At 39.0% G+C, this 17281-nt stretch overlaps 1 protein-coding gene across 2 annotated transcripts in view; it reads right to left on the bottom strand.

Annotated features, from left to right (window-relative positions):
• Positions 1-3726: 3726 nt before the first annotated feature.
• IBTK (inhibitor of Bruton tyrosine kinase) overlaps positions 3727-17281 on the bottom strand; it is a 53531-nt gene continuing 39976 nt past the window's right edge. For both annotated transcript variants that reach the window (XM_058800731.1, XM_058800732.1), the window contains exons 26-29: positions 14185-14337; positions 7742-7810; positions 7509-7641; positions 3727-5215 (exon numbers count right to left, since the gene is read on the bottom strand). In XM_058800731.1, coding sequence (XP_058656714.1) covers positions 5090-5215; positions 7509-7641; positions 7742-7810; positions 14185-14337 — 481 coding nt within the window. In that variant the 3' untranslated portion in view covers positions 3727-5089. The remainder of the gene's footprint in view (positions 5216-7508; positions 7642-7741; positions 7811-14184; positions 14338-17281) is intronic.

Here is a 17281-nt window from a genome sequence, read left to right as displayed (position 1 = left end):
GAAAAAAAAAGAAATCTTACAGTAATGAGAATGATATAAAAACATCTGTATCCATTTTTCCCTGCTCATGTTCTTATTTGAGAATTATTAATGAAAATTTATGAGAATTATTAATGAAAAATTATGACTATTAAGGAGAGAACTGGCTCTATTTTCCCTCAGCTGTACATTTTTGCTTGAGAGCAAATGCAGGGGATCTATTTAAGTCTGCTGTAAGGTCAACTTGCCTTTGTTTGTTTGCTTGCTTATCTGTTTTTCATACATCCTTTATGCAAATGAAACAGGAAAAAATCCCCCAAGCATATCCCTGCTTTTAACAATTATATTTCCGTCATTATCGGAAAACTTCATGCATGATTTGGAAGAATTGACCCCAAACATTAGAAATATGTGTTTTAAAACAACTCTGTAGATCTACAAAGAATTCATTTAAATCAAGATCAAGGAGCGTGATGATCTTTCCTAAACCACCACTTGACTCAAACTTTTCTATCTCCCTGGATCAGTTTCCTCCAAGAAAACTGCAGTTGAACGAGCACATTGTTCTCCCACTCCATGAGATTATGAATCCTCTTGAGTGGCCTAATTTTGACTGGGTATTTCCTTCTCCAAGACGAGCCACACAAAGAAAATGTACTCAGCACAAAGCTAATGCTTTTGACAGACTCATGGTGTTTCCCGAAAACATGAACCAAGGAATTTTCCTCCCTCTTTGCAAAGGTTGAGACATGCCAATTCAGGCACCTTCACGTGCTCTGAATGGAGGTGCAGAAGACCCAGCCCAGGCAGACACCAGGAGCTGGAGAGAACTCCCCTGCAGAGTCCTCAGAAGTCACTCCAGAATTGTCATGCTGCCCTCACTTGACTGCCCAATTCTTTACTGTCTGTGACCTCAGCTCAGTCACTCACCACTCACCAAGGCCCAATTTCATGCTTCAGGCCTGAGCTGAAATCTATATATTGTATAGAAACAGAACACTCAGCCACTTGAATCACAGGAAATAAAGCATACTTTAAACAACACCTTGATAAACCAGAGTGCATTCTTCAAAGCTGATCTAAAGAGCAGACTTTTAACTATTAGTATTGCCAGTCCTTATCTGAAGTCATTGCAAATGTTTTCTCTTTTCTCATGTTATTCAGGTGCCACAAAATAAGGGGATAAAAGACAGGTCATGCTAAAGAAATAGTATACTATGTGAGAAATAAAAACAGAAATCAATATAGACAATGAAAGAGGAATAGAAGTAAAGATAAATAGAGAAATAGAGAAGGAAAAACAAAACCAGAAAAACAGAACAACAGAAAGAAAAACCGAAAAATAGAAAAACAGAAAAGAGAACAGAAAGCAGAACTGTTGCTAGAACAACAGGCACCTCACCTGAGGAGTATCTTCATTTCCAGCACATTCTTCACATCCAGCTTCCTTTCCTCCAAGCAGAGTTTACAAGTGCTGAAGGACTAGTGTAATGAGTGTCCCATGCAGGTATCTGAAAGCTGCTATAAAAATGCCATTTTTTTGGTTCCGTGATACACACTGTAGTTCAGGAAGACTTTTACTGGAAAGCAAAAACTTTCTAGGTAGAGTTTGTGTCAGATACCACTCTTGTGAGCAAGAAACATCTCACACAAGCCACTAGAGGGATTCCCTAAACTCACAAGAACTTCTCTGCTGCATCATTGCTAAAACCCTTTCGCTTCAAACTCAGATTGCATGTTTGTGGATTTGCTGGCCTTCTGCAATTAATGAAGATTTTTTCTCAAGGTTAGACACCTGCAACACTACAAAAATAGTCCCTTCCCTCTTGGCATTTCTCAGGTCTGCCACATCTAGAGCCTTTACAGGAGGGATTAATTTTGTATGCCTCAACATCTCAACATTTTCCAGCACATCAGGCCATAGAGAAAACCTTTCCCTTCAGTTTAAGTACCTGGCACTTTAGTGGAATTCTACAAACTTTTCTTGGAGTGAGAATGGATGGAATACATTCCGAGATCATTTGATACCTTAACTGACAGCTCCTGTTACTACAAAGTGTCTCTGGTGACACCCTGCAAGGATTAAGAGCTTAAATTACTTTATTCCTGTGTAAATCTTTTACCTTTATATTTAGAATATGATCTAACACACCAGTGTTCTGTTCTGACTTGTCTTTACATCAGAGCTAGCAATTGTTTGGGTAAGGAGGAGAGTCCAGGCTGCCAAGGAGATGCAGAACATCATTTCAATGGCAGAACAATCAATGAACACAATCAAGCTGAATGCTGTCAAAACAGCTCAGAGTCTCTTTTTATATTATTTAAAAAAAAAAAAAAAAAGGAGGGGCAGGCATGGGGACAAAAAAATGGACACATCTGAAGTTCAAAAGTGTTCATTTTAAAACATGCAGCTAAAATAATCTATCACCACCTATAAATGATGCTAAGCACAGGGTGGGGGATGGGAAATTCAGTTAAAAAATATACAGTAGGAAGGTATCATCAAGATTCATAACAAAAGCTAAATTAGGAAATTCAGTAATTTTTTTGTCAATTCTGTTCTGTGAAAGGTTGCACAATCAGTCCTAATATGGAAATTCCATTCAACAATACTGTCAGATTAGTCACTAAAAACAACCTCTATCCTTGAGGAACAAAAGTAGCAAAGATTCTACACCTGACTGAAGTCTCTCATTTTACTTACAGTGCAGAAGAGTTATGCATCCCTCAAATGCCTAGACAGTAACAGCAAGTCCTGAAGGTAGCACAGTATTATTAAAATTTTAAATTGTTTTTTTTTTCCTCCATTTGAAGGAAGAAAATTCACAAGTTTTATTTATCCCTCTATTTTTTAAGAAGTTACTGAAGTTGGGGATAATGAATGATGAAGGAGAAAAGACAAAATGCCTACTCAAGGAAACCTATTTGAGAGGATGGTTCATTTGTCTTTGAGATAAAACAAATACTTGAGTAGAATCCTTTTGTTAAAGTTGTATTTCTTACACTAAATAGCTGCAATACATCTCCTTTAACTTATAAATCTATATGTGAAATATTGTTCTTCACTGCAAACTCTGATGTGCTGCATTATGTTCACCAGAACCTGGGAATTGAACCGTGGTTTTGTGCAAGTTAAAGGAGTTAACAAGCCCAGAAATGACAAAATGTGATGAGAGCTGAATTCATGTCTGGAGTAAAGAAAAAAGGCCACAAAGTTGGGCATCAGAGCTAGAAAATGACAGTTTTCTGTGACACATTTTAGCCTTAACAAAGTTGTTCAATCACAGCAGTTTAGTGTTCTTAACTCCAGAAGAGTGGTACACTGATCATTCTTCACTTTTGTTTATGAATATTACATATAACCAGTGATGATGCCTAAACAAACTGTGACAATAAAACCTCAACTTGAAAGCAGTCAAGCTCTTTGGCATGGTGGAAACATCAACCCTCTTAAAATTTCAGGATAATTTTCAATGGCATATTTTGAAAAAAAAAAAAAGCAAATCAGCAAATTTACAGCAATTTTACACTTGATAATAAATTAGTTTCCACCTGGAAAGGCCTGCTGCTTCTATAGCTATTTCTCACAGTACACAAGCTTTCTTTTAAACCAGAGGATAGTTTCAGCAGGCCCCAAGGCCCTTTAGTGCACCAAGTAAAGCCTTTAATGAAAGTATTACCATCAGTTTAGTGAATGAATTACCAGTAGAATTCAAAACAGAATCAAAACCTACGTCTTTCCTGGCCTGTGTAGCTTCAAAATGTCTGCAGTTCTTGTTTCAGACACAGAAGAAATATTTATCAATTACTCTAGTTACCTAAATAATTGATTATATATAGACAGCATATAAAAGTACACTAACTTTGTATAAATCAAGATTTTATGGTTTATTGGGTTTTTTTTTTACAATTTTTGTGGGGGATATTTTTGGTGTAGCTTGACCTGAAATCATTAAGACATATCTACATCACTTTTTTCAAGATTCTTTTATCACACAGTGATCAAATTTTTACATTCATTTTCTGTAGATCTCTCCATTCCAGTTTTCCAGAGTTCATGAGTACTGACATTACTGAGGAAGCACAAGTTCAAACACACCTATACAAACAAGACAAACTAGACAAAATATTGCAGATAAGGCTACTTTTTTTTTTCTTTTTTTTTTAATATCTATAAATTTGTTTCAACCAGGCACAGAGAACTTTGGAACACAATATTGAAAGCCGTCTATGATAATCTTTGCAGCTCAGGTATTTGCAGATTTCGCAGTCAAGCACTCGCCCCTACAGCTTCAACAACGTATACACTGATCTTTGATTTCCTCAGCACTGCAAGTGAATCATCCCCAAACACAGTGGTTCTAAAACCATACCATATTTACCAGAGTTAGACTACAGATGGGCTAATAAATGGCACCACATCCTCTTGAGCTGTGTGCTTTACTTCAAGACAGAGCAGGCTGCTCCGAGGCAGGGCTCACTCACAGCAGTGACAAACATGCACAGCTGAGCCAAGCACAGGCCATGGCTGGGCACAGCCTGGGGCACAACAGGGAAACGTGCTGGCCACAGCAACCAGGGAACCAGGACTTGCACACATCACTTAACCAAAACTGCATTGTCAAACTATACTTTTACATGAAGTTCAAGCACAAACTTTTTCCCAATATTCCCAATTTGCAAGAAAGGTCTGAAGGACACACCCCCAAACTTTAAAGGTGTTTAATTCTGCACATTCAATTCCACGTTAAATCACAAAATAAACACTCGCTTTTCACCTGTTAATTTAACAAAAAACCCTTATAATTTAAGATTAGCAAATACATTCCCATCTACAGCCTCATGTACCATTACTAATTATAGATGTCATTAAAGAAATGCTGTCAAAACATACATACAATAGATACTGTGGGTAAAGGACACAGTGAACACATTATTTCATTCTCTCTAACAAATAGCTAGTGATTATGGGCAGTGTTTTAATGCTGATGTTAAAAATTACACGATTCTTATTCTTCCAGTCCTGTATTACTTGTAAGAAGAATTACAATTTCAAAAGTGCACATACAGCTGTGAGAACTGTGGGAGGGAGGACTGTGAAGAGTACAAATTAGTGCTTGTTCCACATGGGTGCTGCTATAGGTCCCTGTGGAGCCCTTTCAACGGTCACAAATTCTTCAGGGTTGTCAAAAGCTTCATAGTGGACTAGTAAGTCTTGAATAGCACACTCCTCAATCTGGAAGGAAAAAAAGAGCATGTATGTCAGTGTCAAGTCTACATTTACTTTACTGGTCCTGAATGCATCACACCTCCTAATCAGGAGGGAGTAGTAGATGATACATTCTTCAGACAGCTTGAAGAAACCTCATGTTTTCAGGCCCTGCTCCTCCATAGGAAACTTGAGGCACCTTGATATCTGCTGGAAAGGCAAGAGAGCTGGACACAAACACTCTAAAATACCTCCCCATTGGTGAAAAATTCTTAACACAGATGATGAAGGAGGTGATCAAGGGAGACATTCTGATGGATATTCCAAAAAAAAAAAAAAAAAGGACTGGTCAGGGATGCGAAGGTTGAGGGCAGCCTTGGCTGCAATGACAATGAGATGCTGGAGTTCAGGATGCTGAAAGCTGGGAACAAGAGAAATAGCAAAAAACTTGAGACTTTAGAAGAGAAGACTGTGAAGGCATTTGCTTAGAAAAATTCATGGGATTTGGCCCCAGAAAGAAGAAAGTTCCAGGACTGCTGGTTGATTTTAAAGATCACCTCTGCCAAGCTCAAGAACAGGCCATGCCAATGAGCTTCCTAGCCAAATAAGAATGGCAGGAGGACTGCACAGCTGAAAAGAAGAACTCCTGACAAAACCCAAGCAAAAAAGGAAGCCTACAAGATGTGGAAGCAGAAAAAAGTCATACAGAAGGAGAACAGAGACACTATGTGACCACAAAGGACAAGAATTAAGAAAGTCAAAGGCCATCTGTGGTGAAATCTGGCAAGGAATATGAAAGGCAGCAAAACAGGCTTCTACTGCAAAAAAAAAAGACAACATGGATCCACTACTGAATGAAAAAGACATGGAAAAGGCTGGGGACCTTCATCTTGGTCTTAGGTGTAAAGATCATGTCACTAGCAATGCCAGGTCCTGGAGATCAGAACCAGCCAAAAGGACTGCAAGACCACTCTCAGAAAAACCTTTCAAAAATTGTTGCAATAAGGGTTGATTCCTGAGGACTAGGAATCAAGTGTCATTCCACCCTTTAAGAAGGGCAAGGGAATCTGAATGACCACTAGGTGCTTCCTGGGAAAATGGTACAGCTTAAGTATTAACTAAGAGTTTAAGTGGACAAGCTTAAGGACACACCTCATAAATGCAACGTGAGACAGACAAAACTGGCAGAACTGGCGATCTCAAAGAGGGTGTGACCAGTGGCACAAAGTCCACCACAGCAACACTGAGACTAGGACCAGTACTGTTTAACATCTTCATCAATTACACACAGTGCACCCTCAGCAAGGTTGCAAGCAGTAGAGAATGGGAAGGAGTGGTTGATATACCAGACAGCTGTACTGCCCGAGAGACTCAGACAAAGCTGAAAAAATGGGCTACAAAGAATCTCATGAAGTTCAAGAAAGGGAAACATGAAGTCCAGCTCCTGGGAAGAAAAATCCCAGACACCAGTACACACTGGGAGCTGACAAGTTGGAAAGCAGCTTGGCATAAAAGGAGCTGGGGTCCTGATGGACCATTTAGCCTTTTAGCCAGCACTGCTCTCATACTGCAAAGAAGGGTGACAGCCTCCTGTGCTCTATGAAGGACAGCACTGCCAGAAAAATGAGATGACACTTTCCCTCTACCCAGCACTGGCAAGACACACTTGAAATGTTGGGTCCACTTCTTGATCTCCCAGTATGAGATGGCATAAAAATGATTAAGAGTCCAGTGCATCTGTCACTGAGGAGATGCCGAGCACACTGCACTTGTTTAACATGGATAAAAGAAGGCTTAGAGTGATCATATCAAAGTGTATAAGTACCTGCTAGGAGAGAATAAAGACAACTGACCCATGCTCCTCTAAGTGGTACCCAAAGACAGGAGAAGAGGCAATGGGCACATACCGAAAACAGAAAATTGCATTTAAAAATCATTTTTCATGTGAGGGTGGTCCCTGGAACAGGTTTCCTAGAGAGGCCATTAGTCTTCATCCTTACAGATAATCAAAGGCTGTCTGGCTTTTAGGAACATGCTCTAAACCTCCTCTGAGCAGGGGTTTGGATTAGACAATTTCCAGGGGTTCATTCCAAACTCAACCATTCTCTGAAGCTGCAAATACATTTATCACATTTATCAGCCATTTTGACTTTAACAGACCTTATCAAATAGCAGTGTGAAGTTATCATTAAATTATATTTGCTATCACTATGTAAATGACATGTACTAATACATAATTAATATACTAATAACTGATCTTTGAAAGAGCCATTGGAAACTCCTTGTGTTACTTTAGAGCAGCAGTAACTTAGCACTTTACCTGGATCAACGCCAAAGGTTTTTCTCTGCTCCTAATAAGAGCAGCTTCCTGCTGGAGCTCTTCCTCTACAATAGCTGAGAACATGACAGGTGCTGTCACAGGAGAGCTGGCTGGTGATGCTGTTGACCAAGGACTGCAAAAAAAGAAAAACCAAACAACATTATGAGACAACATCAAGATCAGCACAACACACAGTAAAAAAGTTCCAGGACACACGCCACTACCAAACTTACTTATGACTCTCCAGCTGTGGAGAATCCAGAACATGGTCTTCCAGACCTGGATTACTTCTAGTGTTGCACCTGAAGAGAGGTAGGAAAGGAAAGAAAAAGTCATTGACAGAGCATTCTCCTACATCTGCAGTAGGAAATCACAACAAATGTGTAGGATTTTTACAGAGGAAAGGCATTAGCATGTAATGTGGAATTTGTTTTTAAGTGTGATACCGAGACTGAAAAAGACACTGATTCTCATTTCTAACTACCAGACCCTAACAGAATTTCATCTTGGGCATTAATTCTGACATTTCCTAACATCTGAGGATTTGATAAAAGGAGTTTTATTTCTGATTATTTGAAAAAAAAGCTCTTTTGCTTTTTTACATGTAAATTAGCCAACTGAGTTATGCACTAACAGCAGTACCCATAAAAGTTAGCAATTAATATGAATGAACAAAAAATTCAAGTTAAAAGGATAAAGAATCAAGATAAAAAACTGAACTGTCCTGCATTCAAAGTAAGTGGTTCATGCAAAAGAGTCAGTGCTACAATCTCACTAGAGTAAATTCTTTGAGTGCAAACCCAGAAATTATGAAATTTCTGTACACATCCTGTAACCACCTCTCACATTCACAAGAACAGCATAAAACTAAAATTAACAGAATAGAAAAAAAAAGCTTGAAATATTTATGTAGTTCCTGACAGGAAGGTATTTTATTCAGTAGCAAAATGTTAACCTCTCAACAAAAAGAAGCTCATATTTGTTACACTGTATTCATTAAGAGACAAGTGTATTTGTCAGAAAAATCCTACGCCAGTAGGAAGAGAGGGCCCTATTCTCATGATTTAACACCTATCTTTGACAAAATAGTTTTGCAATTTCCAGAACCTTAAAAAAGTATTACAGCATAAAGTGACATGCTGGCAAACATTTTTTGAATTATTCTATGGCACTGCAAACAACTCTAAGGGTGTTGCTGTTTAAATAAATCACTCTCAATTTTCTTTAATGCTTTGGTAATCCTTTGTAAGTGACCACAAGCTCTTGGATAAAACAGAAAAAAAATCTATAGAAAGTTAAGAGAATTCCAGTAACATCCAAGTTCTCTGTCTGAAATATTTTCCCCAAAATACAATTCCAAGGATAACAAAAAACATGATTCCTACCACTAAGTAGTAAGGGCAAGATCTCAAAAAATCTGAAATCCAACATCCATCATCAAAAACGGATTTAAATTAATCGTGTTGAGCTTTTTGTCACAAAACATAATTTTTTCCCACAAAACAAACAATGCACATTGCCAGGTCATGCATCCTTGTTCTCAGTCTGAAAAATATGAACTGAGTAAATGGGACTACAAGATGGGTGGAAAATGGTCTGGAAATGGATTAGCTGTACAAAGTCCAACTGGAAACTAAATACTAGTGGGGGTCCTCAGGGACTGGTACTGGAACCAATCCTGTTAAGCATCTTTGGTAGAACAGAATAGAACAGAACAGACCTTCAGCAGGCCACAGCTGGCTGTGGAGAGGTTGGGGATGGTGCATATTCTGGATGTCAGGCTGCCTTTCAGAAGCCCTCAAGAGGCTGGAAAAATGGGCAACTGAGAACCAATGAATTTCAAAGGCAAGTGCAAGGTCCTGTATTGGGAAAAGAACAGCCCCATGAGGCAGTACTGGCCAGGACTGACTGGCTAGAAAGCAGCAGAGAGAAAGCAGAACCTGCAGAGTCCTGGCTGACAATAAGTGGAAGATGTTACCAGCCAGTGCCTCTGCAGCAGAGAAAGCCACCTGTGTGCTGGGCTGTGCTAGCAATACTGCAGCAAGGCAGGCAGAGGAAGTTGTATTTCTTCCTCTACATACAGAGTATCATCCTCAATTTTGGCTCCACAATAGAAGAAGGATGCTGTTAGGTTGGGACAGGTCCAGAATTTGGAAGAATGTGTTTTCTTAATCCTAAAGTGAGGCACTTAACTGCAGGACAGAGAAAGATGAAGCAAGAATCTTCTTAGAAGAGCACAATGATAGATTAAGAGGCAACATACACAAGAGGTAGAATAGTAAATCTTACACAGATAAAAGGAAAAATAAAAATACCATACAGAGATGATTATCCACTGAAACATGCTGCCCAAAGAGTCTGGGGTATCTTCTTGGAAGCAGTCACAACTCAACCAGGCCACATCCTGCATAACATGATCTAGTTTCACTTATTTTGAGCAGGAGGCTAAACTACAGAATCAAAATTATTCTGTGATTTCAAAGCAGGGCACTATTTTTCTGCTGCATCCAGCTCTGAGGTTCTCAGCACAAAAACCACACGGACTTTGCTGCAAGTCCAGAGGAGGCCACCAAGAAAATTAGAGGTATGGAGCACCTCTCCATCCAGGGAAAAGCTGAGAGAATTGGTTTGTTCAGCCTGGAAAAGAGAAGGCGTCAGAGTGACCTAATTATTGCCTTCTAATACATGAAGGAACCCTGAAAGAAAGATGGACAGGGATTTTTTACAAGCACATGTAATGTCAGGACAAGGCTTCAAACTGAAAGAATGCAGGTCTAGTCTAGATTAGGAGGAACTTCTTCACTGTGAAGGTGGTGAGGCACTGGAACAGGTCTTCCTCTAGGGAAGCTGTGGATGCCCCATCCCTGCAAGTGTTCAAGGCTTTTACTGCACTTAAAGGTAACATTGAAAAACAGAAAAGAACCAAAGAAAAGGAAGACAAAGAGGAGATGAAGGAAACCTTCTGTGCTTTTATACTGATGTTAAATCTCAATTTCATCTATTTTTCCACCTGCTTTTATAATACTCACATTCCAGCACATTTGACAGTATCTGATTTGACAGCTACACTATAAATGAACCCAACTGGATTGCTACACTTAACAAATGTGCCGACTTCTACACAAACAAACAAGCCAAAAAACCCAAATAACAACTAAAAAATCACCTGAGCAGGAATTTCCCAAAACTGGAATTAATAGTTCCAGCATCACAGTATGCTCTAGCGATCAATTAAAACATAAGTAAATACCTATATCATCTCCCTCAGTTAAAGTCAATGGGGCTTTAAAATGTAGGAAGAAGCCCAGGTATTTTGAAGCTGTTTGTATATACGTACATCTGTGTTCCTTGCTAACAAGCTTGACTGCTAACTCAGTCCAGATATTAAATCAACTGCAGATATTTCAACATTCTAAATTAATTCCTCAGCTGGCATCAAAATGACTGGAAATGGAATACACAGGAAATGTGAAGCTAGCATATACAGAAAAATGGAAAAAGAGCCACAAAAACATAGAACTTGGAAATCTGGAAGTCTTAGAAATTAAGACTGATGCAGACACATAAATGGTTCTGCATGGACATAAACCAGCCAAGTATCATCAGTACTGAACCAACCTGATTAACTCAGCTGGCTGAACTTGCCATGACTCTTGTGCAGCCACCAAAATGTTCCAGCCCTGAGCCCCCTAGTGTTTCTGGAGTATTTGTTCATGAGACGCCAGGTCAGGTTTGGTGCCTCCCTGATCATTAGAAAAACTGCTCTCAGAAAAAAAACACAAAGCCTGGTCTCCTGCAGAACCCTCCTGGGTTTTGCTGTACCATTTGAGTCATGAGCTACATATTAGCTCATTATTAGCCATGACAGAACTAGGCCATTCCCACACGAAGCTGCAAACGCTTGTTTCCACTAAGACGCTTCCCTGCTCCCTGGAGTAACACCGTGAACACAACTCAGGCGGCCACAACTGAGTTAAGTCATGTCAGCCCCATGCTTTGAGCTTGGACTGGACACATGCACAGCATAACTCCTAAGGCTGAGGTGCCCCTGGAAACAACACAGCCACATCCACATGCCCCAGCTCTTGGAACGATCTGCCTCTGGATTAAATGCAGTTCAAATCACCACAATTCATGACATGGTTTACCTAAAAAAAAAAGATCTGTACTGCAAAAATTGGTAAGTGACAGCACATAGAAGAATGCTTATGTCACCATCCAAAATACCCTCATCCAGAGATATAAGAAACTGTCATTTTAATTAGTGCACAGTTTATCCAAAGGAGAAAGACAAAGCAGGAACATAATGACATGCAAGTATATTCAGTGTACCATCACCAAGTCTCACATGAACAGATGAGGATTGCTTATCTCTATGTTTGTGTAATTTCCTCCCCTTTAAAAGGAAGGGGTAAGGGTGCAGATAATTAATCTTCACATAAATAGCCCTTAAATGCCTCAGGTAAAAAATCAGAGCCTACTCTGACAAAATTGTACAGTCAAAAAAATTACCTCAAACTAGAAACTCCACTCCTAAGTTTCAGACGGAGGAACTAGTCACCTAGGCTCTTTATAGCTACTAGGAAAAAAAGGCATCTTCAGAGACAATTCAAAAACAACCTGAAATGGCTTTGGAGGCACCTTCTCTTCAAAGGGATGACAGTCAATTTAGCCATCTACTAGTCTTCCACTAGCTTAATGTATCATTTTCAGACATTTAATGTATTAAGCCTGCATTCAGCTAAAATAGTCCACTTTGTGAGCATGCAGACAGGCCAGACTGCACTGACAAGACAGAGCAATGCAAAAGGAAAAGAAATGACTTTATGAAGATTACAGAGCTGTTGTGGCAAAGCTAATAATAGCATCCAGTGCAAATTCTCTTATTACCAGCCCCTGCCATCTCCCATATAATGAAAAGTTTTATTATTGTCCTAGCAACAAAATGAACAATACCTGTTCTGCAAATTTGTGTTTCATGTCCCCACACCTCCACTCACCACAGTAACTTCATCTTTATCCCTCTGTTCCTGAGGAATGCGTCCCCTTCACACACACTCCAAATGCCTCCTACCTCTCTTCTCAACACTATCCCACACACAATGTTCCTACATTTCTATCCTCATTTTATTCTTTATATAGCAGTGAAACATGTACTACTTCTGTCCTAGGGAAACACCAGTTTTTATACAAGCTGAACAACCAAAAGCAAGATCCAGAACAACTTTCTTTTCCTCACAGAGGAGTCAGTTACTGGAAGACAATGGAATGGGAGTTCATAAAAAAACCAGCCAGAAAATGACACAGCTCCTTGTGCACCAACAGCTCTGCAAACTTCTCCCTCAGCACAGCTGTGTAAATTTGAGTCAGATTGCTCTGAAGTTGTGTTGTAAGAAGAGTTGTGTGAAGGATTACAGAAGCTCCCTCTCTTTATGCAAGAGCTTCACTTAAGCTCAGTCCCTCAGGCCTTTCTTGAGCTATGCTGCAGCTATGGCCAAGCCCAGCTTTGCTGTTCCTGATCCTGACTTGATTTGCAGGTTTGACGTCAACCTTGCCTGATCCCAATGCACCTGTCTGTGCTCACTGCCATAGAGCCTGCCCTGCTCAGCTCCCTCGGGCACACTGGGGCTGTGCCTTTGCCAGGGAAGCCACCAGCCAGTTGTGCTGTCACACTTGGGTTCCCTACCACTGTGGGTCACCTGCTCTGCAGTGCTTCCAGACAGCAGGTGACAGAGTCTGAAAGATTTTCAGGCTCTCTGTTTTGTAAATATATTTTAAACATCTAGCATTCAAAGTTACTTATGATAGGGGGAGGAGATGCAGGTGGGTGGGCAGTTCAGTCATACAGACCTTCAAGAATAAGGCTGAGATTCTCTCCTCAGTTTAAGCAGTTATTTTAACCCAGAACAGAGATTCTATTGGAGGTAGCAAGAGGATGCATGGCTAGAACATTTTGACCAAAGAGCAATTTGTCTAATAACTAGATATTATTCACACATGCCTTATTTTGTCCTCAGAACTGTAGCCCCACAGTAATTATAACACACTGACAAAACCAGTGCATCGATGTTTCTGTAAGCCTGCCTAATCCATGAAAAACTGCACTTAAATAATAAAGTCATCTTATAAGAAAACTCAGATTAGGAAATGCCAGAACTGTGTTTGAATAAACTAGTTTTATCCACTCAGTGGTTACACAAAAATACTTCTTAGCAAAATATTTCATGAATGCCATATCTGAATGCTCATGAATATCCAATTACTGCAGAGGTTAGAAAAAACTGGTTTATCATTTGATACATAGATACATAAGCAAACAAATTCAGATACGTTTTGTTTGGAGCCCGAAGTTTTTATATACATACATACATACATACATACATATATATATACACACACATATATATACATATATATTTAAATATATATAAACATGTATCCATCTATATGGATACAAACACTTTGAAACTGAAACCAAGTATTAGCAGTGGCATTAAATTGTTCAAGTCTTTAAGCTTTCTATTCTTTATAGTATTTCATTCATAAAATCTTATTAACAAAATCATCAGAAGAATGCTCTTTTTAAATTACAATTTTATTCTTATTTCAGCAGAATTCAACAGGTCATTGTGCTTCTTGTACAATGGCTGACAAATCATCAAAAATGTATTCTTACCTTATGGTGTTTTGGACAGATGAATCCTCAGATCCTTTATATCCACATCTTTTAATACCGGTACCAGGTGAATTATTCACATTCATACATTTTTCTTCTTCCATCACAAGATCACGGAATGACTTTGGCAAAGCAGAATGTAATGAAGATGACCTTTTCAAAAACAAAAATGAAACAAAACCATTGCACTTGATACTTGCAGTTTCCCAGATCCCACATTATTCCATTATTCAGATAGCAAAGAGGCCTTTCTACTTAAATATACAAATAAAAATACATTTATTACTAAAAATACATTGTTACTTTGGTTTTGTATACCACCATTATCATCCTAGACCCCATCTGTTACAGTAAGTCATTTTGAGTCATATAGATAAAGAACAGGAAATAAATATCTATGAGAAGAGAGGAAGCCAGTAGTTCTGAAATGTCATTAGAATTAAAAAAAAAGAAAAAATCAAACCTCACTCCTCCACCTATTCCCCCCACCTCATCTTTTCATAAATTAATTCTTTTTTTCATAGATAGCTTCTCTTAGACATGCTGCACCTTTTCTAACAGTGCTAGTCCTTGAAAAGTATTTTCATAAATCACAATGCTCCAGGTACTGTTGGTCTAACACAGGCAGTTTACCACCATAAAAGTCAAGTACACCTGATCTTTTCTTCCCAAGATACTGAATGGTTTACTCATACCTGCTTGAGGCTCTATAAACCCTTAATCCACAGTGAAATTCAAAAAAACTGGTATCCTCAATTTTCTTTTACTTGTCCAAGCACAAGTTATTGAATTAGAGCCTGCATATTCTCTTTCAAAAATAAACCAGTAAGAAAACACGGCAATTTAGCATCATAGGTATCATGACCACTTTCTAAACCCAAAACCTCTTTATTTACAGAACCCAAGGCAGTTACCATGAGTCCTTCTCTTACCTATCAAGGCTCTGAAATTAATTCTTCATAAGCACTACAGAAGTAAAACAAGCTTTTTATACTATGACAATTGTTTGTGCAACTGCCATAAGAAGAGCAGCATCCCATGTCAAAGACTTTAAAGCTACATCTGGGTGGGACACAATTTAAGGTAACAAAGACAAGGGAATTTTAAAAGCACAACATTGTATCTGAAATGTTACAACAAAAGCACCTGAAATCTATGTATGATGTGTGGTGTTAGACCACCCTGGCTTAAGTCTGGATCCTTTTCTTTATTTAAATATTGGATAAGCAACACAGAAGACACAAAAAGCAGAATAGGAACCTCCAGATACAGGGGCTCAGAGTCATTTTGCACATCTTCTATTCCTACCACCAGCTGGCACACAGAAGTTCAGGCAAGTGATTGACCAGAACTCCCCCAAAACTATTGTACTGAGTAGGCATATGGTCCATGGGATCTGCTGTCACAGAAGCTGCTTCTGCTAGTAACATTTTAAGTAGCCTACTTTGATTTGATTTATCCATTTCCGTAAAAATTCTGTACTGCAATCAGATCCACTTGCAACAGAGAGCCAAAAAAAAAACCAACCCACAAACAACATCTCCCAAAAAGACCAACTGTGTCATTCTCAGTTTGTGAACCTATCCAAAACAATTATTTGAGGCTTAAAATGATTTGTCTGAAAGGTGGTACAAAATTTTCCAAGCACGTAACAACTCTAAATTTCAGCTTGTCCTGTCTGATACATTGACATTTTTATCTAATTTGCAAAATTAGAAAAACTAGTTTATACTTAAAAAAAACCATAGAGTATGACTATGGTTCTCTAAGATGTAACTGCAAACCATCAAAGCATGGAGTTCCAAAACAGCTGCTGATATTAAGTATAAGCTGTCAAACCAACAACCTAGACATCAGGATCACAATTGTTAATTCTCAAGAGAGATTTCAAATTTCTTCATGCCTCTGGTCTTGAAAAGCCATAGACTCTCCTGAGCTTAAAAAAGGCAAAAACAAGTAAGCAACACTCCCAATTCCTTGATCAAAGTAGGTTTAGAGAACTAATAAAGTCAACATGCAATTAACTTTAGACTTTTTTCACAGTATTACTAGAGCAGCATTTTATTTTTCCCTTCTAATTTTCAGTTCTCTTCAAAGGAAGAAACAAAGGTTCAGTTTCCAAAAAACTGTGAAACTGGAGGTTTCTCTTGGTGGAAAAGGTAGGGCACAGTGTATAACAGACTTTCAGTCAACCCAAAAAAGCCAGAAGGTCCCACACCCTTCTGGCAAGTGTGCTTCACTGTGTTCAACATCCAAGTTGAATATCTGATTTCACTGGAACACAAGTTCTATGGCTTTGACTATATTGCAAGTGTGGAAAGCTCAATCAACTGCCAAATGCAGTCGATTAACAGTCCACTGTGAATTTACAGACTAACTGCAAATATAATATTAGCGCAGATGAGTAATAACCATTCTACCTTACACACAAAAGTACTCTGAATAACTAGCAGGGGCAATCGAATAATTGATCGCTTGCCTAAAGCAGCTTGAAGTTTACTCAATAAATGCTTTCTTCCAGCAGTGAGGTCTAATTTTAAAATTTCATAAAGCTCCCACCGGTTCTGCGCTTGAGCTCTTGAGCTACCGGCATTTTCCAGATCGGCAGCCAGAGGAACGCAGGAGGAACGAGTGGAATCACGCACGGTGACCATATGAGCATTAGATTGGATTCCATCCTCCTGAAATGTACCCTAGCCTTTCCACCTAAGATGGTTTGTGTAACACAGTAGGCCCAGCTCTTTCCAAAAACTGTTTAATCAGAACCTTAAGAGCACAATATACTTTTTGGAGACATTTATCGAGGGATATTCAAAAATCAGTCTTTATTTGCTTTTTAAAAACAAGGAAGAATTCATAGGCAGTTTGCAGTTTAAATAACACTCTATAGGTAAAGAATTATCTATCAGAGAGTAGATGAATAGTATGAATAAGTCAAACTATTCAGGCACAACCTGCCTTTCTTAAATCTATGCTGGCTAGACCTGACCATCCGGTTGTCCTGCACATGCCATGTTAGGCACTAAGGATGATCTGCCCCATGAGCCTCCTGGAGCTCAGCTCAGGCTGACAGAATGTAGTCCCCACATTCTCCACC

The sequence above is a fragment of the Ammospiza caudacuta genome, chromosome 3, assembly GCF_027887145.1.
Source record: "Ammospiza caudacuta isolate bAmmCau1 chromosome 3, bAmmCau1.pri, whole genome shotgun sequence".
Taxonomy (NCBI): Eukaryota; Metazoa; Chordata; class Aves; order Passeriformes; family Passerellidae; genus Ammospiza; species Ammospiza caudacuta.
The sequence above is the reverse complement of the archived record's forward strand: the minus strand, read 5'-3'. Positions and strand labels throughout refer to the sequence as shown.